Source organism: Vespula pensylvanica, chromosome 13 (assembly GCF_014466175.1).
Source record: "Vespula pensylvanica isolate Volc-1 chromosome 13, ASM1446617v1, whole genome shotgun sequence".
Lineage (NCBI taxonomy): Eukaryota > Metazoa > Arthropoda > Insecta > Hymenoptera > Vespidae > Vespula > Vespula pensylvanica.
Window position 1 is genome coordinate 1,827,951 of NC_057697.1, and position 17,130 is coordinate 1,845,080.

At 31.0% G+C, this 17,130-nt stretch overlaps 5 protein-coding genes across 14 annotated transcripts in view; 2 read left to right on the plus strand and 3 right to left on the minus strand.

Annotated features, from left to right (window-relative positions):
- Positions 1-93: 93 nt before the first annotated feature.
- LOC122633921 (arginine/serine-rich coiled-coil protein 2-like) lies at positions 94-4,270 on the minus strand. 3 transcript variants are annotated; one of them, XM_043822406.1, is made up of 6 exons: positions 4,112-4,168; positions 3,649-3,732; positions 3,035-3,092; positions 2,146-2,273; positions 1,234-1,897; positions 94-994 (listed from the first exon to the last, which is right to left on the minus strand). In XM_043822406.1, the coding sequence occupies exons 3-6, from the start codon at positions 3,086-3,088 to the stop codon at positions 695-697; spliced, it is 1,146 nt and encodes a 381-aa protein (XP_043678341.1). In that variant the 5' UTR covers positions 3,089-3,092; positions 3,649-3,732; positions 4,112-4,168; the 3' UTR covers positions 94-694. The 3 variants fall into 3 exon arrangements, with proteins under 3 accessions (XP_043678341.1, XP_043678339.1, XP_043678340.1); XM_043822404.1 differs by lacking the exon at positions 3,035-3,092 and having other exon boundaries at positions 4,112-4,270; XM_043822405.1 differs by lacking the exons at positions 3,649-3,732; positions 4,112-4,168 and having other exon boundaries at positions 3,035-3,279.
- A 343-nt stretch (positions 4,271-4,613) lies between these two features.
- Positions 4,614-7,541, plus strand: LOC122633925 (ragulator complex protein LAMTOR1). 2 transcript variants are annotated; one of them, XM_043822418.1, is made up of 5 exons: positions 4,614-4,834; positions 5,751-5,827; positions 5,909-5,998; positions 6,140-6,338; positions 6,439-7,541. In XM_043822418.1, exons 1-5 carry the CDS (start codon positions 4,790-4,792, stop codon positions 6,526-6,528), a joined length of 501 nt encoding a protein of 166 aa, XP_043678353.1. In that variant the 5' UTR covers positions 4,614-4,789; the 3' UTR covers positions 6,529-7,541. The 2 variants fall into 2 exon arrangements, with proteins under 2 accessions (XP_043678353.1, XP_043678352.1); XM_043822417.1 differs by lacking the exon at positions 4,614-4,834 and adding an exon at positions 5,132-5,602.
- A 1,163-nt stretch (positions 7,542-8,704) lies between these two features.
- LOC122633922 (nuclear transcription factor Y subunit alpha) lies at positions 8,705-12,008 on the plus strand. 7 transcript variants are annotated; one of them, XM_043822407.1, is made up of 5 exons: positions 8,705-9,039; positions 10,181-10,484; positions 10,559-10,695; positions 10,788-10,961; positions 11,041-12,008. In XM_043822407.1, the coding sequence occupies exons 1-5, from the start codon at positions 8,848-8,850 to the stop codon at positions 11,134-11,136; spliced, it is 903 nt and encodes a 300-aa protein (XP_043678342.1). In that variant the 5' UTR covers positions 8,705-8,847; the 3' UTR covers positions 11,137-12,008. The 7 variants fall into 7 exon arrangements, with proteins under 7 accessions (XP_043678342.1, XP_043678343.1, XP_043678345.1 ...); XM_043822408.1 differs by having other exon boundaries at positions 8,706-9,039; positions 10,184-10,484; XM_043822410.1 differs by lacking the exon at positions 8,705-9,039 and adding an exon at positions 9,051-9,457.
- A 1,315-nt stretch (positions 12,009-13,323) lies between these two features.
- Positions 13,324-17,130, minus strand: part of LOC122633927 — a 22,140-nt gene continuing 18,333 nt past the window's right edge. Inside the window, exons 2-3 of the mRNA XM_043822421.1 lie at positions 13,738-13,951; positions 13,324-13,610 (exon numbers count right to left, since the gene is read on the minus strand). Coding sequence (XP_043678356.1) covers positions 13,418-13,610; positions 13,738-13,916 — 372 coding nt within the window. The 5' untranslated portion in view covers positions 13,917-13,951 and the 3' untranslated portion in view covers positions 13,324-13,417. The remainder of the gene's footprint in view (positions 13,611-13,737; positions 13,952-17,130) is intronic.
- LOC122633928 lies at positions 14,021-14,613 on the minus strand. Its single transcript, XM_043822422.1, has 2 exons — positions 14,262-14,613; positions 14,021-14,179 (listed from the first exon to the last, which is right to left on the minus strand). The coding sequence occupies exons 1-2, from the start codon at positions 14,487-14,489 to the stop codon at positions 14,048-14,050; spliced, it is 360 nt and encodes a 119-aa protein (XP_043678357.1). The 5' UTR covers positions 14,490-14,613; the 3' UTR covers positions 14,021-14,047.

A 17,130-nucleotide genomic window follows, 5' to 3' on the forward strand; every position in this document is an offset into this window, starting at 1 on the left:
TATATGCTACTTCTTTTTTATATATATATATATAATACACACAAATTTTATATATATATATATATATATACATATAAATGGAAATGCAAAACATAATAGAATCTGCTTTATTACATACGCAACATACAGGTTTGATTAATTTATTTAAAAATGCAAACATAATCAATACAATCGCTGATCGCTGCCAATTATCAATATTTGGGATTAATTAATAAAAAAAAGCAAAAAAAAAAAAAATGTAAAAAAAAGAAAAGGAAAGGATCAAAAAATCTACATATTTGTTTCAACGATTTCTTCGAACAAGCTATTCTTTTTACATCTGTATTTCCTGTACATATTTAATAAAGAAATTAAAAGAAAAGAATTATAATAATAATATTAATAATAAATTTTTTTATATATTTCTACTTAGTAATCTTGTAATGCGCTTAGACTTTTATCTCTTTACGAATGCACTGATACAACTTATATTTATCTTTGAGACTACAATATAAGTTTTTACGAAAATTTTATGACACAAGTTCGAACAGAACTCTATATATTTTTTTTTTTTTTAATCTCGTCTTGATAACTTACAAATATCTCTATATTATAATACAGTTATCTAGTGTTTCATCTTTTTTCAGAGAATTTCAATTTCTTTCATTAAGTAAATATTAATAATAATAATTTTTATAATAATATTAATAATAATTTATCGTGGAAATTGATAACCACCGGTGGTATATCCTAATCCTACGCCACGTTGAGTGTGCGTAGTAGCACGAGCTACTTCATATTGTTGTTCCATATTATTAAACATTTCTTCCTGTTTTTTCAAAATATCAGGCTTTACACCTGCAGTTGGTGTGTTTGGTAAATCTCCTTTTATACCCATTAGTCTCTTAAATTTCGCAGTTACTTTTCCATCTTGATCATGAGTAAATGTTGTACCCATCCATGTGTTCACTGTAGTAGCTGTATTGGAAGTACCTTTACCTTCTTCTTGTTTCGACTGCGCGTTAATAAAAGAAATAAAGTATAGATATATTTGATTGCATGATGACAAATAAATATAAATACATAATTATAATTCTGTATTTATATATAATATATAATCCTGTATATATATATATATATATATATATATATACAGTTTATTATATATATAAAAAAAAAGTTTATTATATATATATAAAACTAATAGTCTTAATAACATTAGAATAAATGATGAAAATGATAAAATTTTTTCACCTTATTAGCCCATAGTAATTTTCTCTTTTGAATTTGTTCTGCATATTTCCCTTGAGTAGCCGTGGTCAATGGATTATAATAATTTTGCTCACTCTGAATTCCTAAAGCCACAGTATCCCCTTCAGGTGCTTTCAATTCGATTCCTAATTTCTCTAATTGTGCCAACTTATTTCTTCCCTTTTCCTCTCTATAGCTCATTGTTCTGAAGGGTGGTGGAGCACGATCCCTTGACCTGGACCTTGATCTCGTACGATCTTTTTCTTTATGATAACTTGATCTTTCTTCCCGATGTCGATCCCTAGATCTTTCATCCCTAGAATGACGACGTTCTCTTTCTCTTTCTCTGTCTCTGCGTCTATCTCTGTCATTTCTGTCACGAGTTCGATCCCTTCGACTATCATCACGATAATGATGATCTTTCTCATTCTTTTCTTTCTCATCGCTTTTCTCTTTACGTTTATCCTCGTCGCGTGATTTTTTCTCATCGTCCTTACTTCGTTTTTCCTTAGTATCCTTATTATGAGTACTACTATCACCACGCTGTCTTCTATCATCGTACGATGATCGACGATTTTTTTCACTGGTATGCTTGTTACGGTCAGATCTGTCACTCCTTTTATGCTCATCCTTTGTATTTACCGTATTGCTTTCATTATCGGATCTCCTGTAAAACGATTACGTTCTGCAGGGGTATACCACACAGATTCGTATTATTATTCTGTATGAAGTGGGTTTATTAAGATTTTACTAAACTAAGCACACACATATATGCTCAGTGATCAAAGATTTTTTTTCTTTCTTTCTTTCTTTCTTTCTTTCTTTTTTTTTTTCTTTTTATTTTAATCAACATTATGATACAATGAAACGCGTTAAAAAGTAAAGTTGGCAATAATCATATACAAACCAGCTCACCTCTGGTCTGAAGAAGATGGTGAAATTCTAGACGAGTCTGTTTTTGAACAAGGTGCTGAGGGCATTGCCGCAGGACTATGAGCACGTTCACTGCCAGACTCTCCAGAAGAGTTATTGTTGTTGCTTTCCTAAAGAAATAAAAATTGATTGTTTTAATATATTAGATTTCTATATATAAAGTTATTACATTAAAGAAGAGATTTTTAAATGGAGAATTATAAATAATTTTATGCAGTTATTAAACTAAAATTACATTATCCTCATTGTAGATGTATCGCATAATTATTTGTATATCACTTAAATTTCTACAAAGAAGAAACATTATGTTTCTATTTCATACAGAATTTAATAATAGGAAACAGTGCTTAATATTATTAATTATAACGAGGAAGAATGTACCTGAGATCAATAATTGCAAGTGGGCTTCTTTATAACACATATGGATTTTATATTGCAATACTTCTCTTACTTATTGTCACGACGTTTTTATATAATAATTAATAGCTATGAACAAATAAATCACACGATTTTGTGTATTCTTCTATGATAAAGAAAAAAGAACTTTCTTTCTTATATCCTTGGTTGTACTTGATACAAAGTTTTCGTGATGCAGAAGATTTACGCATCAGTTACTTTGATTACATAATCCAATTTTTCTGTTAATTGCCAGTAGGTATATAAAACCAACATGAAACAACCACATTACAAAAGAGAGATGTAAAGATATTAAATATCCTCTATATATATATATACATACGTATGCAAATTATGATATATATATATATATATGTCTCAGCAGTTATTTATTGCCGAAATACTTTACACGTGTGGTGTTCTTTGATGGTTGGTGTTTTGTTAGTGTTACCTTCTGCCAGCTTCCTCTACTCACCTCTGTCTTCTGAATAGGACTTGGGGGTAGTCTTGAAAGACCCTCACACAGCATAGACCTTGCCGAGGTGCGTAGATATTGTATCATGTATTACCAACAGAGCTACGTGTTAATATTTTCTCACGAAATGGTACTATTCCCATTTACTTATCATTTAAACTTTTAAATATCAATTATAGTCTGATCATTCCTCTCAACGAAAAGGTTTTAAGATCACGTCTTACAAATTGTAACTTTTGATAACATTGAAACGTATAAATCCGTAATAAAGTAAAAAAAAAGTTATGATGTTAGGTCTTATGACGTTCTTATGAAATGGTAACTGAATCTGATCATACTTAACAGAACATGGAGAAATAAAAAGATATAATAACAATGAGAGAACCCAAAACTATTAAACATATTAATCAATCTATTATAAATTGATTTCTGTTCATAGACCATGTTGTTCAACGTGACCTCATAACACCAAATACCAGACTGTTCGCGTATCAGTCCTAAAACCCTGTCACGCACATACTGTCCCTACATAGCCATCATTGTATCTTCCCAGTCCAAATGTTTCGAACTTAAAATTAAACAGATGTGTTTGGAGACATCTTTTTTAATCATACCTCACTCATGTCCATTTGTACTTGGTCATAGTTGGCATCACTAGCCCTTCTGTTCTTTATGTCTCGTTGTCCATCGTATGGCATCTTGAAAATCAAACAAGATACATTAAATTTTATATTGAAACATTTTTGTATATTTTTCTAACACATGCATAAATATAAATCACCATCAAAATATTATATAAAATAACTTTTCTAGTAAATTAAGAAATCTTTATAAAAAAATGTTATTCGTTACAAATCGTTCACATATTCCTACATTTCTATATTTATAATATAATTTACGATTCGCCATTAATGGTCGGAGTTAGTGCGCATTGGAGTCAGTGCGTTACTTTGGAAGCCATGATTCCAAGCGTATACATTGTAATCATTACCGACATTATTGTCATACGAATATAATAATTTTCTCCAGAAAAACGTCGTTATATAATGTAAAAAGAATATTTTAGTATTATCTTACCTTCGGTTCTTCCGAATTATTACTATTTTCACCGTCACTCGCGTAATTCGCTAATGAATCCATAATGTCGTGAAAACGAATTGCAGACCAGTGCGGACTGTCTCTTCCGATTCTAACAACTTGGCGGCGCTGCGATATTTTTCTCTCTTTGTCTCCCTCCCTTCCTCTCTACCTCTCTCTCTCACTCTCTCTCTCTCTCTCTTTCTCTCTCTTCCTCTCTCTCTCTCTCATATAAAATTATACTACGTCATTGGACAATATTTGCATTGCTATCTATTCTTATCTAATATTACAATCGAATATTAGATCTATGAAAGATGTTCAATATTTGGCATATCATACGATCGTAATAAATTTGCTATTATTTACTTTTGATTTATATCATGAAAACAAAGAATATATATATATACATATAAAACACGAGCTTAGATATTCAACAAATAGTTTTAAATATTTCGATATCAGTGCCATCTCGTAATTGCTTTGAGAACAACGTTGGACTTAGTCCATAAGAGAAGTTGTCTGACTCATGATTCGATGTGTAGGTTATGGGTCACTATTGAAACGTAGTGTTATGCGCCGATAGAAAGTTTATACGTCGTGATTCATGCCGGATTGTTTACAGGAATGAAAAGAAAAACTAATTCGTTTTAAAAGTCGTCTGAAATTTCATCAATTATGGGATGTTGCTACAGTTTTTGTAAAGAAGACACTGGACCCCAGGTAAGAAATATTGGGACGAATATCAAGATTGTTATTAATTGTTTTTTTGTAATATTATCTTTTATCGTTTTTTCTTTGATATGTATATACATGTGTGTATATATATATATACATATATATATATATACACATACATACGCATATATATTGACGTGGGAGGACACACGAATTATCGCAGTTGTCATTGTTCTCTTTCTTCTAAAAAAAATGTTTTCTTTTTTTTTATAATTTATTCGTGGGTATTACAAATGTTTGTAATTTTATTAGGTTGTAACATAAATAAGATTGATTGAAGGTATAAACACTTCAACTAATTTAAAAAATTTATTTATGACTCATTGAAAATGCACATATCTGTGATTATCAAGAAACCACTTATGATCAATTTAAACTTAGTACTGCTAACGTTCACGATATAAACTTATTGAAGTCTAATATTTAATTCTTAAAATGGAAGATTTTATTTGGCATATAATGGTGTGGGAATTCAAACAATACAATTCTGCTGCAAATACAGCTAAAAAGATTTGTAGTTTATATGGTAAAGATGTAATAACAGAAACAGCAGTGCAAAGATGGTTCGTAAAATTTCATTCTGAAAGCAAGAGTTTGAAGGATAAATTATGGTCTGGACGTTACTCTGATTTTGATAAAAGAGCTTTACAAATATTAATGTGTAAAAATCCATGCTTAACAACGCAAGAGTTAGAAAATAGATTAGAATTTTTATATTTGACTGTCAACAAAAAAATAGACAAATTTACAAAGGTTAGAAAGTTAGAAATTTGAGTGCCTCGTGCATTATTATTCAACTCATTTATGTTACAACCTATTATTATCACTTTTTTTGTAATAACGTTTTCTTTATATATATGGTACATAAATATCTTTGAATTAAAAAAAATTTTATTTGTAGAGTGGAGAAGTAAACGAGAGGACACATCTTTTAGTCGATCCTGTTAGTAATAATACAAACATACCAAGAGTACACAGGTAAGATATTTACTATATTTCTGTATTATTTAATTTTTTTTATTATATCAAATAAGGCTTTGTTATTTTATCATTTTCTAGTGATGATTATGTTAATCAATATGCAAATTCTGAACCTAAGAAGACAGATGAACAAAGTGCATTGAACAGAATTCTGCACGAAACGGCAGCGTGAGTGTTGATTGCATCGTTGTCAAATTGTGCAGTTTCTATTTTTTTTTCGCATATATATATATTCTTTTTTCTTAGTTTATATGTTTTTAAATATTATGTACAGTTTCCTATAAAAAAAAATAAACTTTTTATTTACAGAAATGTAATAGATATCGGCGCATTGGATTCACATAATTTAGAGCAACATGAATATATGGATAGGTCACGAGCTTATGCAAAACGTATAGAAGCAGGAGGTTTCAAGGTCCCAGATAATACTGTATGTCTCCTTAAAGATATTCCTGCACCAGAACGAATACTCGCATCTAACCCACTTGCTGCTGGAGATCATGAACTTGTAAGATATATCTTTATAAGAAAAAAAATTTCATAATAAAATAACTTTTATAGGTATCAATATATGACATAAATCATTTTTATTAATTCTTTTTTTACAGATCACTGGTATGCTTAAGAATGCAGTAGTTGCATTAAATGATATTAAAGTAGAACATAAGGAAGATTTGGTAGTACCTTTCTTATCGTGATCCTATAGTAATTCCATCGACAGGATACAACATCACCCTGTCTAAATGGAATTATTATGTCCGGAAACACAGAATATGTATCTTATCAAAACGAGCTCACGATAACTTGATTTGAGTCTGAAATAACGTTAGAGCTTATTCAAAAATGAATATGAAATAAATATTAAGCTCAATGGTGTATTATATTAAGTTCGAATGATAGGTCTGCTCTCATATTTAAAAAATATACCTAAAATTAAGCTTGAGAAATTTTTCAACATGTAACATATTAGTTATTGAATGAAAAAAAAAAAAAAAAGAGAAAAAAAAATTGTTTTTTCCTTTAAATTTGTTTGTAAGATTAATTATCGATTTGATAATATTTTTTGTATAGCTTATTTATAATCTCGCGTGTGTTAAAATGATTTGTTGTTATAGGACTTTTATTGTTTTTCGATCTCGTTTGTTCCTTGCTAAATTTTTTCAACACTTTTCATTCTGTGATTCTACAAAAGACTAAGAGAAATCTTTTATGAAAGATTTCTTACGGTTAACAGTTGAAAATGTTGTTAATAAATGTGCGTTTTTAACGAGATCGAAAAGGCAGGGATTTATATTAAGAGAAAAGACAAGGTATGCACTATTTTATCGTGGCTTCAAACCCCAATCTTAAAAACGAAATGATAAAAATTCAACTACATAAAAACATCATTAAAATATGTTTTAACACATTAATTACTTATGAAATACATTATCAGACCATTACGAAAAAATGTTATTATTATATATATATATATATATCTACATAAATACATGTATATATATATATAATATATATTTTGATCTTATACACGAAAAAGTGTACGAAAGCGATCGAACGCACTTTTAAAAGAGAAACAGGATCCTATAGATAATAATGAAATAAATGTTAAAAATCTGTTTTATTGAAATAGTTGTACAAACGTTTTGTAAACACGATTGTGAATATCAGTCACGAAGCTAAGAATAAATCTTATATATATATTCGCCTAATATATCTTTTGTCTGTTAAAACGTGTACTTATATTTTGTATCAATAGAAACTTGTAGTAATATCGTATTAAGATAATCATCACTTATCAACATTATGACACCCTTGCCTTATAATAAACAAATAATGCTTATATAAGTAATCTTTCTCAATGTTTGCTTGTAAAATAAAATAAATTAATAATGATTAAAATTCTACACTGCCACAGTTTAGACGAATTAGAATCACAATTTTTCTGTAGTTAAATAAAATGAACACAAAATAAAGTTAATAATAATATCTAAAATATAAAAAAGAATTTGTAATTATTATTGTATATACGTGTGTATACAATATATGTGCTTGTGTGTGTGTGTATACATACATACATACACACACACAACATATATATGTACTTGCAATGAAAAATGCTACAGGTGGGAGACACGGTCAGTAGATAATATACAGTTAGATACACAGGAAACTTTGAAGTAAACATCGTATTGTATCTGACGAAAGCAACAAGTAGAGAAAGAGAAAGGATGAGGGAAAAAGGGATAGGAGGAGGGGCTTACCGTAATAACGGTATTTATTTTAACCGCGCTTTTATGGCGTGATCGAATCGAACTTTTATACTTGACTGTCGAGAAAAGATTTAAGGAAATAATTCAAAGAAATTATTTTTATACATAACGATGAAAAAACTAATATTACACTCGTAAAATTTCCTTTATAACTGTACAAGAATATGACGAATAATTTACGAAGAAAACGATAACAAGATTAAGACCTAGATTCTACATTCTGAGAAAAAGGATAGAAACAAAAATAAACGAGAGAAAAAAAAGAAAACGAGAAACTTAGAAAGCTTTTCGATTAGAAAATTCTTTTTATAAAATGTGTATAACAATGGATAGAAAGAAATAAAGTAAAAGATCTGTTGGATAGATAATTCTGAGAGTGCGTAGCTAGTACTACGTAACTCGTTATGTATAATATATATATATATATATGTATACACATAGCACACACGCAATATATATATATATATATATAGTATACGTATATATAATGTAAGACGTGAAAGTGTATACATAGACGTACAGTATGAAGAGATAGATAAAGAGTAAAATTAATCGATAGGATATAGAAAAGGAAAGTTATAGATATTTCATTAGTTTTTTTGAAAAACTTACTCTAATAAAGAAACCTTATGGAAAATTATAGGGAAATATGTGGCGATCAATTCGAAAAGAATCGCGGGAATAGCAACGGTTAAGAAGGCGCGAAGATTCGAGGAGAGCGCGGGAAAAGTATGGTGGGGATAAGCCATGGCAATTGATTGGTCGTACGCATGGCGGCGCGGAGGGGCATCGACCGGTCTGGCATCGGGCTGCTGTCGTACTGGCAGGTCCCCTCGTTCAGTGCCACCAATACACAAGAGCCGAGGACTCTCTATCGCCGACCATTGGTCCTCAATTTGCCGACCAATCATTGGGAAAGTGCCCACGAAAATATCCAATGTAAGTCCACAAATTATCAAACATCAACGGGGTAGACATACGCTCACACGCGGACCTTTGCTTACTCGTGATTTTTTCTCGTATTACCTCGAAAACGTTTTATCGTTTACTGCCGACGCTGAAAAACCCGTTCCGCACGGCCATGTTTGTCGTGGCAAACGTTTCACCGACTAAATCCATCGTCTACCATGCCGTCTTTGGGATACGTTTTCTTCGACGTCTTGTTCGACCACCTACGAAAATTTACGCTACGATATTATCACGACTCAAGTTTTGTGCTTTCCGATATAGTTTTATTAAGGGGTCTCCTCTTCCCTTCGATTATTTGCGATAGCATCGGTGAAAACGCCAAACCCGTGCAAGGTCTTTCGAGCAGCATACACGGACAACGTAGCCCTCGATTACCGCCTGCCCTCGAGTATATCTCTTTTCTCTCTCTCTCTCTCTCTCTCTCTCTTTCTCTCTTTCTATCTTTCTATCTCGCTCACTCACTCGCTCACTCTCTCTTTTTCGCTCTCTCTCCCTCTCCCTCTTTGTATATACGTATATATCTCACTCATTCACTCGCTTACTCTTGCATTCTATTGCGCTCCATCATTTATGCCTCCTCTCTCTCTCTCTCTCTCTCTCTCTCTCTCTCTCTCTTTCTCTCTCGGTCGCTTGCTCTCTCCCCTCTCCTCTTTCTCTCTCTCTTTTTCTCTCCCTCTCCCTCTACCTCTCTCCCTCTCCCTCTCTCTACCATGCACCTCGCGCGTATCTCTCGATCCCGCACGTGGGTTCGATCCGGACTTCTTCAACATGTACGCCACGTTGGCGTTTCAAAACATCGCAAAAAATAATAATGATGATTATGATAATGATTATTATTATAGTTATTATTGATTACATTGATTAATGATATACCTCGACTATGATTTTTCCAAATGAGAAATGGGAAGGAGAGGGCGAATCAAACGCACTCTTTTTTTTGAGTACGTTCTTATTTTATTACTTTTTATAGTCCTTTTAGATTTAATACGTTCAGTCAAATTCTTTTTCTTGGACCGATGATCAAAGACTTTCAAAGACGTTTAAGTGCCTTTACATCCTCTTTTTTTCTTCTTGAATTAAGTTTTTAAATTTATTAAATTTTTTTTCTCAGCAAAAACTTGAAATGGAGCAATTAGGAGAAGGACAAGCCGTCGTTGTTGGAAGTACTGGTGGAACGGTACAAGTTGTTCAAATGGGACAAGGAGGACAAGCTATGATGTTACCTCAAGCTATACAAGTAGCAGCTCCTAACGGACAGATTCAAGTTGTTCCAGTTTCCAGTCTTACTAATACGGGCCAACAGATTGTTATACAACAACCACAAACGCCTCAAATTATTCAAACTCCCGATGGACAGACTTATATTTATCAACCTGTTCAAATAGAAGGCCAAGTTCAACAGACTCAACCTACCGGTAAATACAATAAACATTTGACTAATATTTTCTATTCAAATGGTGATTCAAAAACTGAAAATTCTATTTTTCAGTTATAAATATCAATGGAAATCTCATGCAAATAGCTGGCACTACTTCACAAACTACAACCACAGCTGCAACAACAGCGCCCGTACAACCGTTAGCTAGTCCAACAGCGACGGCTTCGCAAGCAGGGAATGTAGTTATGGTAATTGTCATTTATTTTTTTGAATAGTTTTATAAAAATTCTACAATTTTTATTACAACATTGAATCGTATGTTTTTTTTCTTTGCTATCAGATGGTGCCAGGAAATAGTGGACAAACGCAGTTTCAAAGAGTAGCATTACCAAATGCGGAATTCCTAGAAGAGGAACCTCTATACGTGAATGCCAAGCAATATAGACGCATATTAAAAAGGCGTCAGGCACGAGCCAAATTAGAAGCAGAAGGAAAAATTCCAAAGGAAAGACCGGTATATATTTTATCTTGTTCTATCTCTTTATATCTGTAAACCAAGGTTTCGAGTCTTAAGTTAGAAATATATCTTACAGAAATATCTTCACGAATCTCGTCATCAACACGCAATGAAAAGAATTCGTGGCGAAGGTGGTCGTTTCCATTCGGGTCAAGTAAAGAAACGGAAGTAAGTGCCTGTGTATTGTAAAATTTGAACGTACGTCTCTCTTCAATGAAGTAAATAGTGTCCGACTATGCGTTCTGATAAAACGAATGCAAAATTTCATAATTATCTAATTGAATCAACACCGAATTCTGTTGGTTACTGGAACAATAGAAAGTGTAAAATATCATAAAAACTTGGTCATCTAGAACTATGCGTATAAACTATAAGAACGTGCATTCTTCTTGTATACATTCATTTTGGTACCAAATGTGAAATTAACGAACTAAATAATGTTACTTCGAGATATGTGTGTTTAATGTTCGAAGAGATATTATAGAGTTTATTACTTATACTTTTTCTATGATATTTAATCGTAAAAATGGAAAAACGAAAGTCTGATTAATAATTCAGTGATATTTGAAAAGATTGGCACCAATCTCTCTGACGGTCTACCTACTGTAGATATTTATTTAAAAGGAGATTGAAAGAGAGAGAGATGCGTTAAGGAGAACTAAAGAGAATAAAACGTGTGAGTCAGTGATGAAATTGAACTCATATTCGTGACTAAATAACACATCTTTGAACATACATATATACCCACTCTTGTAAATAAATATCTTTCTCTCTCTTTTAACACAATGGAAGGTCGAATAAGAACTTCACTTTCGTTAGAATTTGTATATACTAAGAAACAAACAAACAAACACAAAAGAACACAAAGTCAAGAAATAATAAAATGCGGTGTTTATGTCTGTAATATTTTTCTAGTGCTTATTTATCTTGCAAATCGAATGTGAGCTTGGTAAATCATAGTAAAATATTGGACTTTGTTAGAAGTGATACAACGATGACGATGTACGATACATACATATATATATGTATATATATATCGATCAATACAATTTTTTATTGATCATGTTACATGTGTTCGTGAAGCACAATTAGAGAAATTCATTTTTATCGTATATCGTATCGAAATCATCGATTGAGAGACTGAATTAATAATTTATTATTATGCCTCATATACTGGGTACCATTACTGCGTTTAATTTTTAAAATATAACTATTTGATATGTGTACTTCCGTTATGAATTTCAAACAACACTTTTATGTATATACTTTCGAATGCAAGTACAATTAAATTTAGATTATTTCAAAAATTTTATGGATCTTGGTTATATGCTATTATATATTGAGTTTAAAGATGAAATGAAAAAGAAAAGAGGAAAGAAAAAGAATGGATTATTTGTGCACGGTGGCTTATTTACACACACACACATATATATATATATATGTATATATTAGGTTGTCTCAAAAGTTTCTTTTGTATTTAATTGGCAGATACAGCAGCTGTATATGTAGAGTGAAAGAATTTGAAACAACCTAATATATACACACACATATATATATATATACTTACATACATAATGATGTATATACATATATATATGTATATATATATATATATATATATATATATATATATAACATCGCAAATAATTAAATATTTTTGCCCAGAAAAAAAGGTTTAACGTATGATACATATTATTAATTTAAGAGATAGTCAAATTGTATCAAATTTATCGTATTAATTGTTTTTGAAGCTTCTTTTCCAAAATCAATCGACGTGTGGATTTTATATGTTGAAATAAAAAATAATGACTTTGTTTTAAAAATCACTTTTATTACAGATAATTAATTTTCGTAATGTATAATTAATTAATATGTTTACAACATCCTGTTCTTTATTATTTTTATTTTTCTGTTTTTTACACGATCCAAGTCGTTGATTTGGATAGTAACTTCAAAATCAAATGTCACAAATACTTTTTGGACGATATAAATAAATTTAGAGTAAAGAATAGAATATAGAAACGATGTTTATGCGTTTATTTACTTTGTAATGCTAGTAAGAAATTATGAAAAGATTAATCATTTTAAAATTGTTTGTTTCTGATTGACATTATATAAAAAAAAAAAAGTTTGAAACGAGACATGAATCGTTTCTATAAGAAATTTTTTCTCATCAGTTCACACATACACATTCACACGCACACATGTATATATCTGTAAATTGTAATGTTTATCATGTAAAGTTAGCTAGCAACAAAGCGTAATTGAATTTACTATATTTTATTTTTTATCGAAAAATTGTTCAATTTCATGTTGTAATTAGGATATCTAATATATCGATCGATCGATCGACCGACCGATCGATCGATCGATCGATCGATCGTTGATCCATAATGTTAAATTTACTTGTACATTTGAACGAAAAACTAATTTTTCGTCTGAAAAATTAATAATCAAAATACATTCGAAGGTAATGCTATATTTTTGGAGGCTAATATAATAGAACACTCGGATTTCTTATCAGGATCATCTTTTGCAGAAAATATGGCGACCGGCTCGATCGGTAATGGTAGGCCATAAGGTTTTTCTTTCATAACAAAATCTCCTGTTTTACCAATCGCATCTTCGTATTCAGATTTTCCAGTTCTGAAGATAAAAACGGAACACAAAGAAAAAAAAATGTTGTATATTTCTAAGAATAATACAATTTTTTTTCTTTCCAGGAAATAATATGAGACAATAAAATATTTTCTCTATAAACGAAAATATATACCTGATACGAAGAATTTCACGTTCTTTTGGATTAGGATCGAGATTATCCTCGGGTTTTCCTCTGACCTTCACGCGTAATAATTCTCTTCCAATCATTTTCCAAGGGTCTCGGAAAGATTGTTTTTGAATGGTTTCAGGTATAAACCAGTCATCTGGTAAAACTACTCGTTCCATATGCATTCCTAACTTTTGATCACGTAAAGATAAATAATCATCTGTCAAAATTTAAACAATAATGAAATTCACAAAAAAAGATTCATAAAAAAAAAAATTCACGTAAAAACAATCCCATTATTTTTTTGTTTATTATACTAGCCAAGATGTTTATAATAATCCGTTTGATAAGTAGTTCGCTTCAGCTTTTTATTTTCTAGTTCGAAGAGTTCTTCGTTTAAGGAAGATTCAAGAATAAATTTTTTCAAATGTGGATATTTTTCATGTACCTACACAATTAATTAATTCAATAATTTCTTAATATTTATTCTCTACGTATACGATTAAAAGAATCCGGTCCTTTCGTTTTACTTTATTTATATAATTTCGAGGATTTTCCGTTCGTTCCTCCAAAGGTAGAGTATCGTTTAGGAGAGTTGTATTCAAATGACGTTTATACGGTCCATTTAATATATTCAAGGATGTTGGATAAAACGGTTTCGGTTCATACTTGGCTAATTTCTTCGCATCTCTCGGAGGATAATCTATTTTATATCGTGTGAGAAAGTCTCTTGATTCATCGGTCGACTCGAAAATCATTTCTTATTATTTATTTGAGGTTATGTTCAAAAAGAATATAAACTCTGTAGGTTTTAAAATAATCGAACAAGAATTTTCTTTTACAAAGAAATACACTCTTCGTTATCCTTCCTTTCTAAAAGTCAAATAAGTTAACTTAAAAATATATTTGACGAAGTATTATACTCGACCGATGGAAAAATTAAAGTCTTCGAGATATATAAAAATCAACGATCGATAAATAAAGTACATTACCTACCGTGTCGGTAAGGTATGTATGCACGTCGTAAGTCGATAACAAACTGTTTTACCATCCAGATGATAATGTATTCCTAAATACATCTAATCGGAAGGAATTTATAAACATAGGTTATTACCGACTGTGTCTGTAGTGTTGCCTAACAACAGGGACTTAAAAAGCATTCAATTAATTACTAGAAATCGATAAGTATATCTTATGCGATATATAATCTTAATGTGATTTATTATAAAAATGATTATTCAGAATTTTTCAACTGGATAATCATCTTATTCACGGATAACAAAATTATAGAAAATGTTAAATTGAAAAAGAAAAAAAAATCTTTGTTTTCTCGTTTTTTCTCTTTTTTAATCTTTCTGCTAATAAACGCATAATCTTTCCGTATCACGTAACATCTCGCATAAAAGCTGCGTGTGTCGTCGGTAAAATCTCTTGAAAAGACTCATTCTCGTGTTGATCCAGAAATAACGAGCTGACGTATCAAAATTGAAAACGAACGTGCACACGCAAGAAAAAAATTCGCGACTAGTAACGAACGTGTCTCTTTTTTCTCTCAAGTTCGCTCGATCTCCGTTATTTCCTTTTTTGTTCTTTTAATCTCGCTCGTGCTTCTTTTTCTTTTCTTTTCTTTTTTCTTTCCCTTAACATTTTTTTCTTACGCAAACCATCATCATTTCGATTTACAGGAGAGAAGACACCACGAGGAAGAGGAATAAATAGACATGGTGTAACGGTCGACAAGAACCATGTCTATAAACGAGAAATTCGAGGTCGTATCCTAATTGGCATTTATGGTACACTAGGGTGCCATGCCTCACATCTTATATACGTTATCACTATAATGAGCTACTGGAAACTCTAGATTCATTAGCTGTTCGCCAATGGACATTACCTTTACAATTCACTAAAAATAAAGTACTTAAAAGTTTCTATAGTATACAACTATGACGATTGTCGATTATTTGTGCATAAGTAAAATTGATCTTTGAATTATCCAAATTTCATAGGAGAAATTATTTGCATTTTTTTTTTCTTACAAAATTTTAACTTGAATAAATAATTCAATGTTTTCCTAATATACCTACGTACGTATAAATAACGTATATTAACTTTGATACTTTTTAATTCGATCATTTGTTTGTTGCTGATAAGTTAAACGAGTCTTAGAGAACTTGAAAGAGTTTATAACTACATTTTTATTTCTCTCGAAAGAACGAACGCGACCTTTTTAGAATGATAAAATCAACCATTCATGAACATCCCCTTTACAGATTTACTCGAATGAAACGTCGAGAATATTCGTAAACGTTTGGAATACTAATCGAAAAAAAGAGAGAGAACAATGTTGTATAGTTGGTCCTCTAACTATTAATTAGCTTGTCCGAAGTTCTCATATCGGAAATTTAATTAAATTGACGAGCCGATGGAACGAAGGAAAACGATGTGATTGATGTGATATCGGAGTTAAAAGGAATAAGAGGGAGGGAGAGAGAGAGAGAGAGAGAGAGGATGTTGAGAATAGTGGGTGTCGAGGAATTAAAGGATAGATATAGTAACCGTGGTTATTTTATTTTGTTTTTTATCTTTTTGTTCTGTTTCCCACTTTCGATTATGGTATCTCTTTAATCTCAAATCGAAACTCGTCATACATCTACGTACACGTACATATATATACAGAGGTCGCGGCAATTTATAGAAGCAATAATAAATCAATTGTAAAACTAACGTCATAGAGTAAGAAGAGATCCTCTTTCCCTCTCTCTCTTTTTCTCTCTCTCCTTTTCTCATACACTTTTTCTATGAGTTATTTTTAAAAACGTAACCGTTGACATTTTCGATAAGTCCTTTTTCTTTATTATCGGACTATAATAATAATATAAACATATATATATATATATATATATATATATATATAAAAGTCTATAAAATCGTGTATAACTTTTCACAAATACTTTATCTTTATTTGACATGTGTAATTATCGTATAGTATATTACACTATAACATCCTATAAAGAAAAAGAAAGATAAATATATATATATATATATATAAGTATATAATAAATGTTGAAAGTCAGACATCATCGAAGGATCGATTCGGAAGGTATAACGATCGAGTTACGATCACCGGACGCGAGGAGGAGATGATCGTTCGTAAGAAGAAATACGCGGGATATAGACGACGAACGGATAGAATGATTGATAGAACGCGTTTCGTTTCTTGTAATGACGTCAATGTGTTTGTGTGTATATATTCACGTGTGTACGTGAGAGAGAAAGAGATAGATAGATAGATAGAGAGATAGAGAGACCGCTATTTCTGCGGACACTATTTCACCCTCCATTTCAAGAACAAGCGCAAGGGAGCGTATCAAGGGCGTTCCTTCTTTCTCTCTCTCTCTC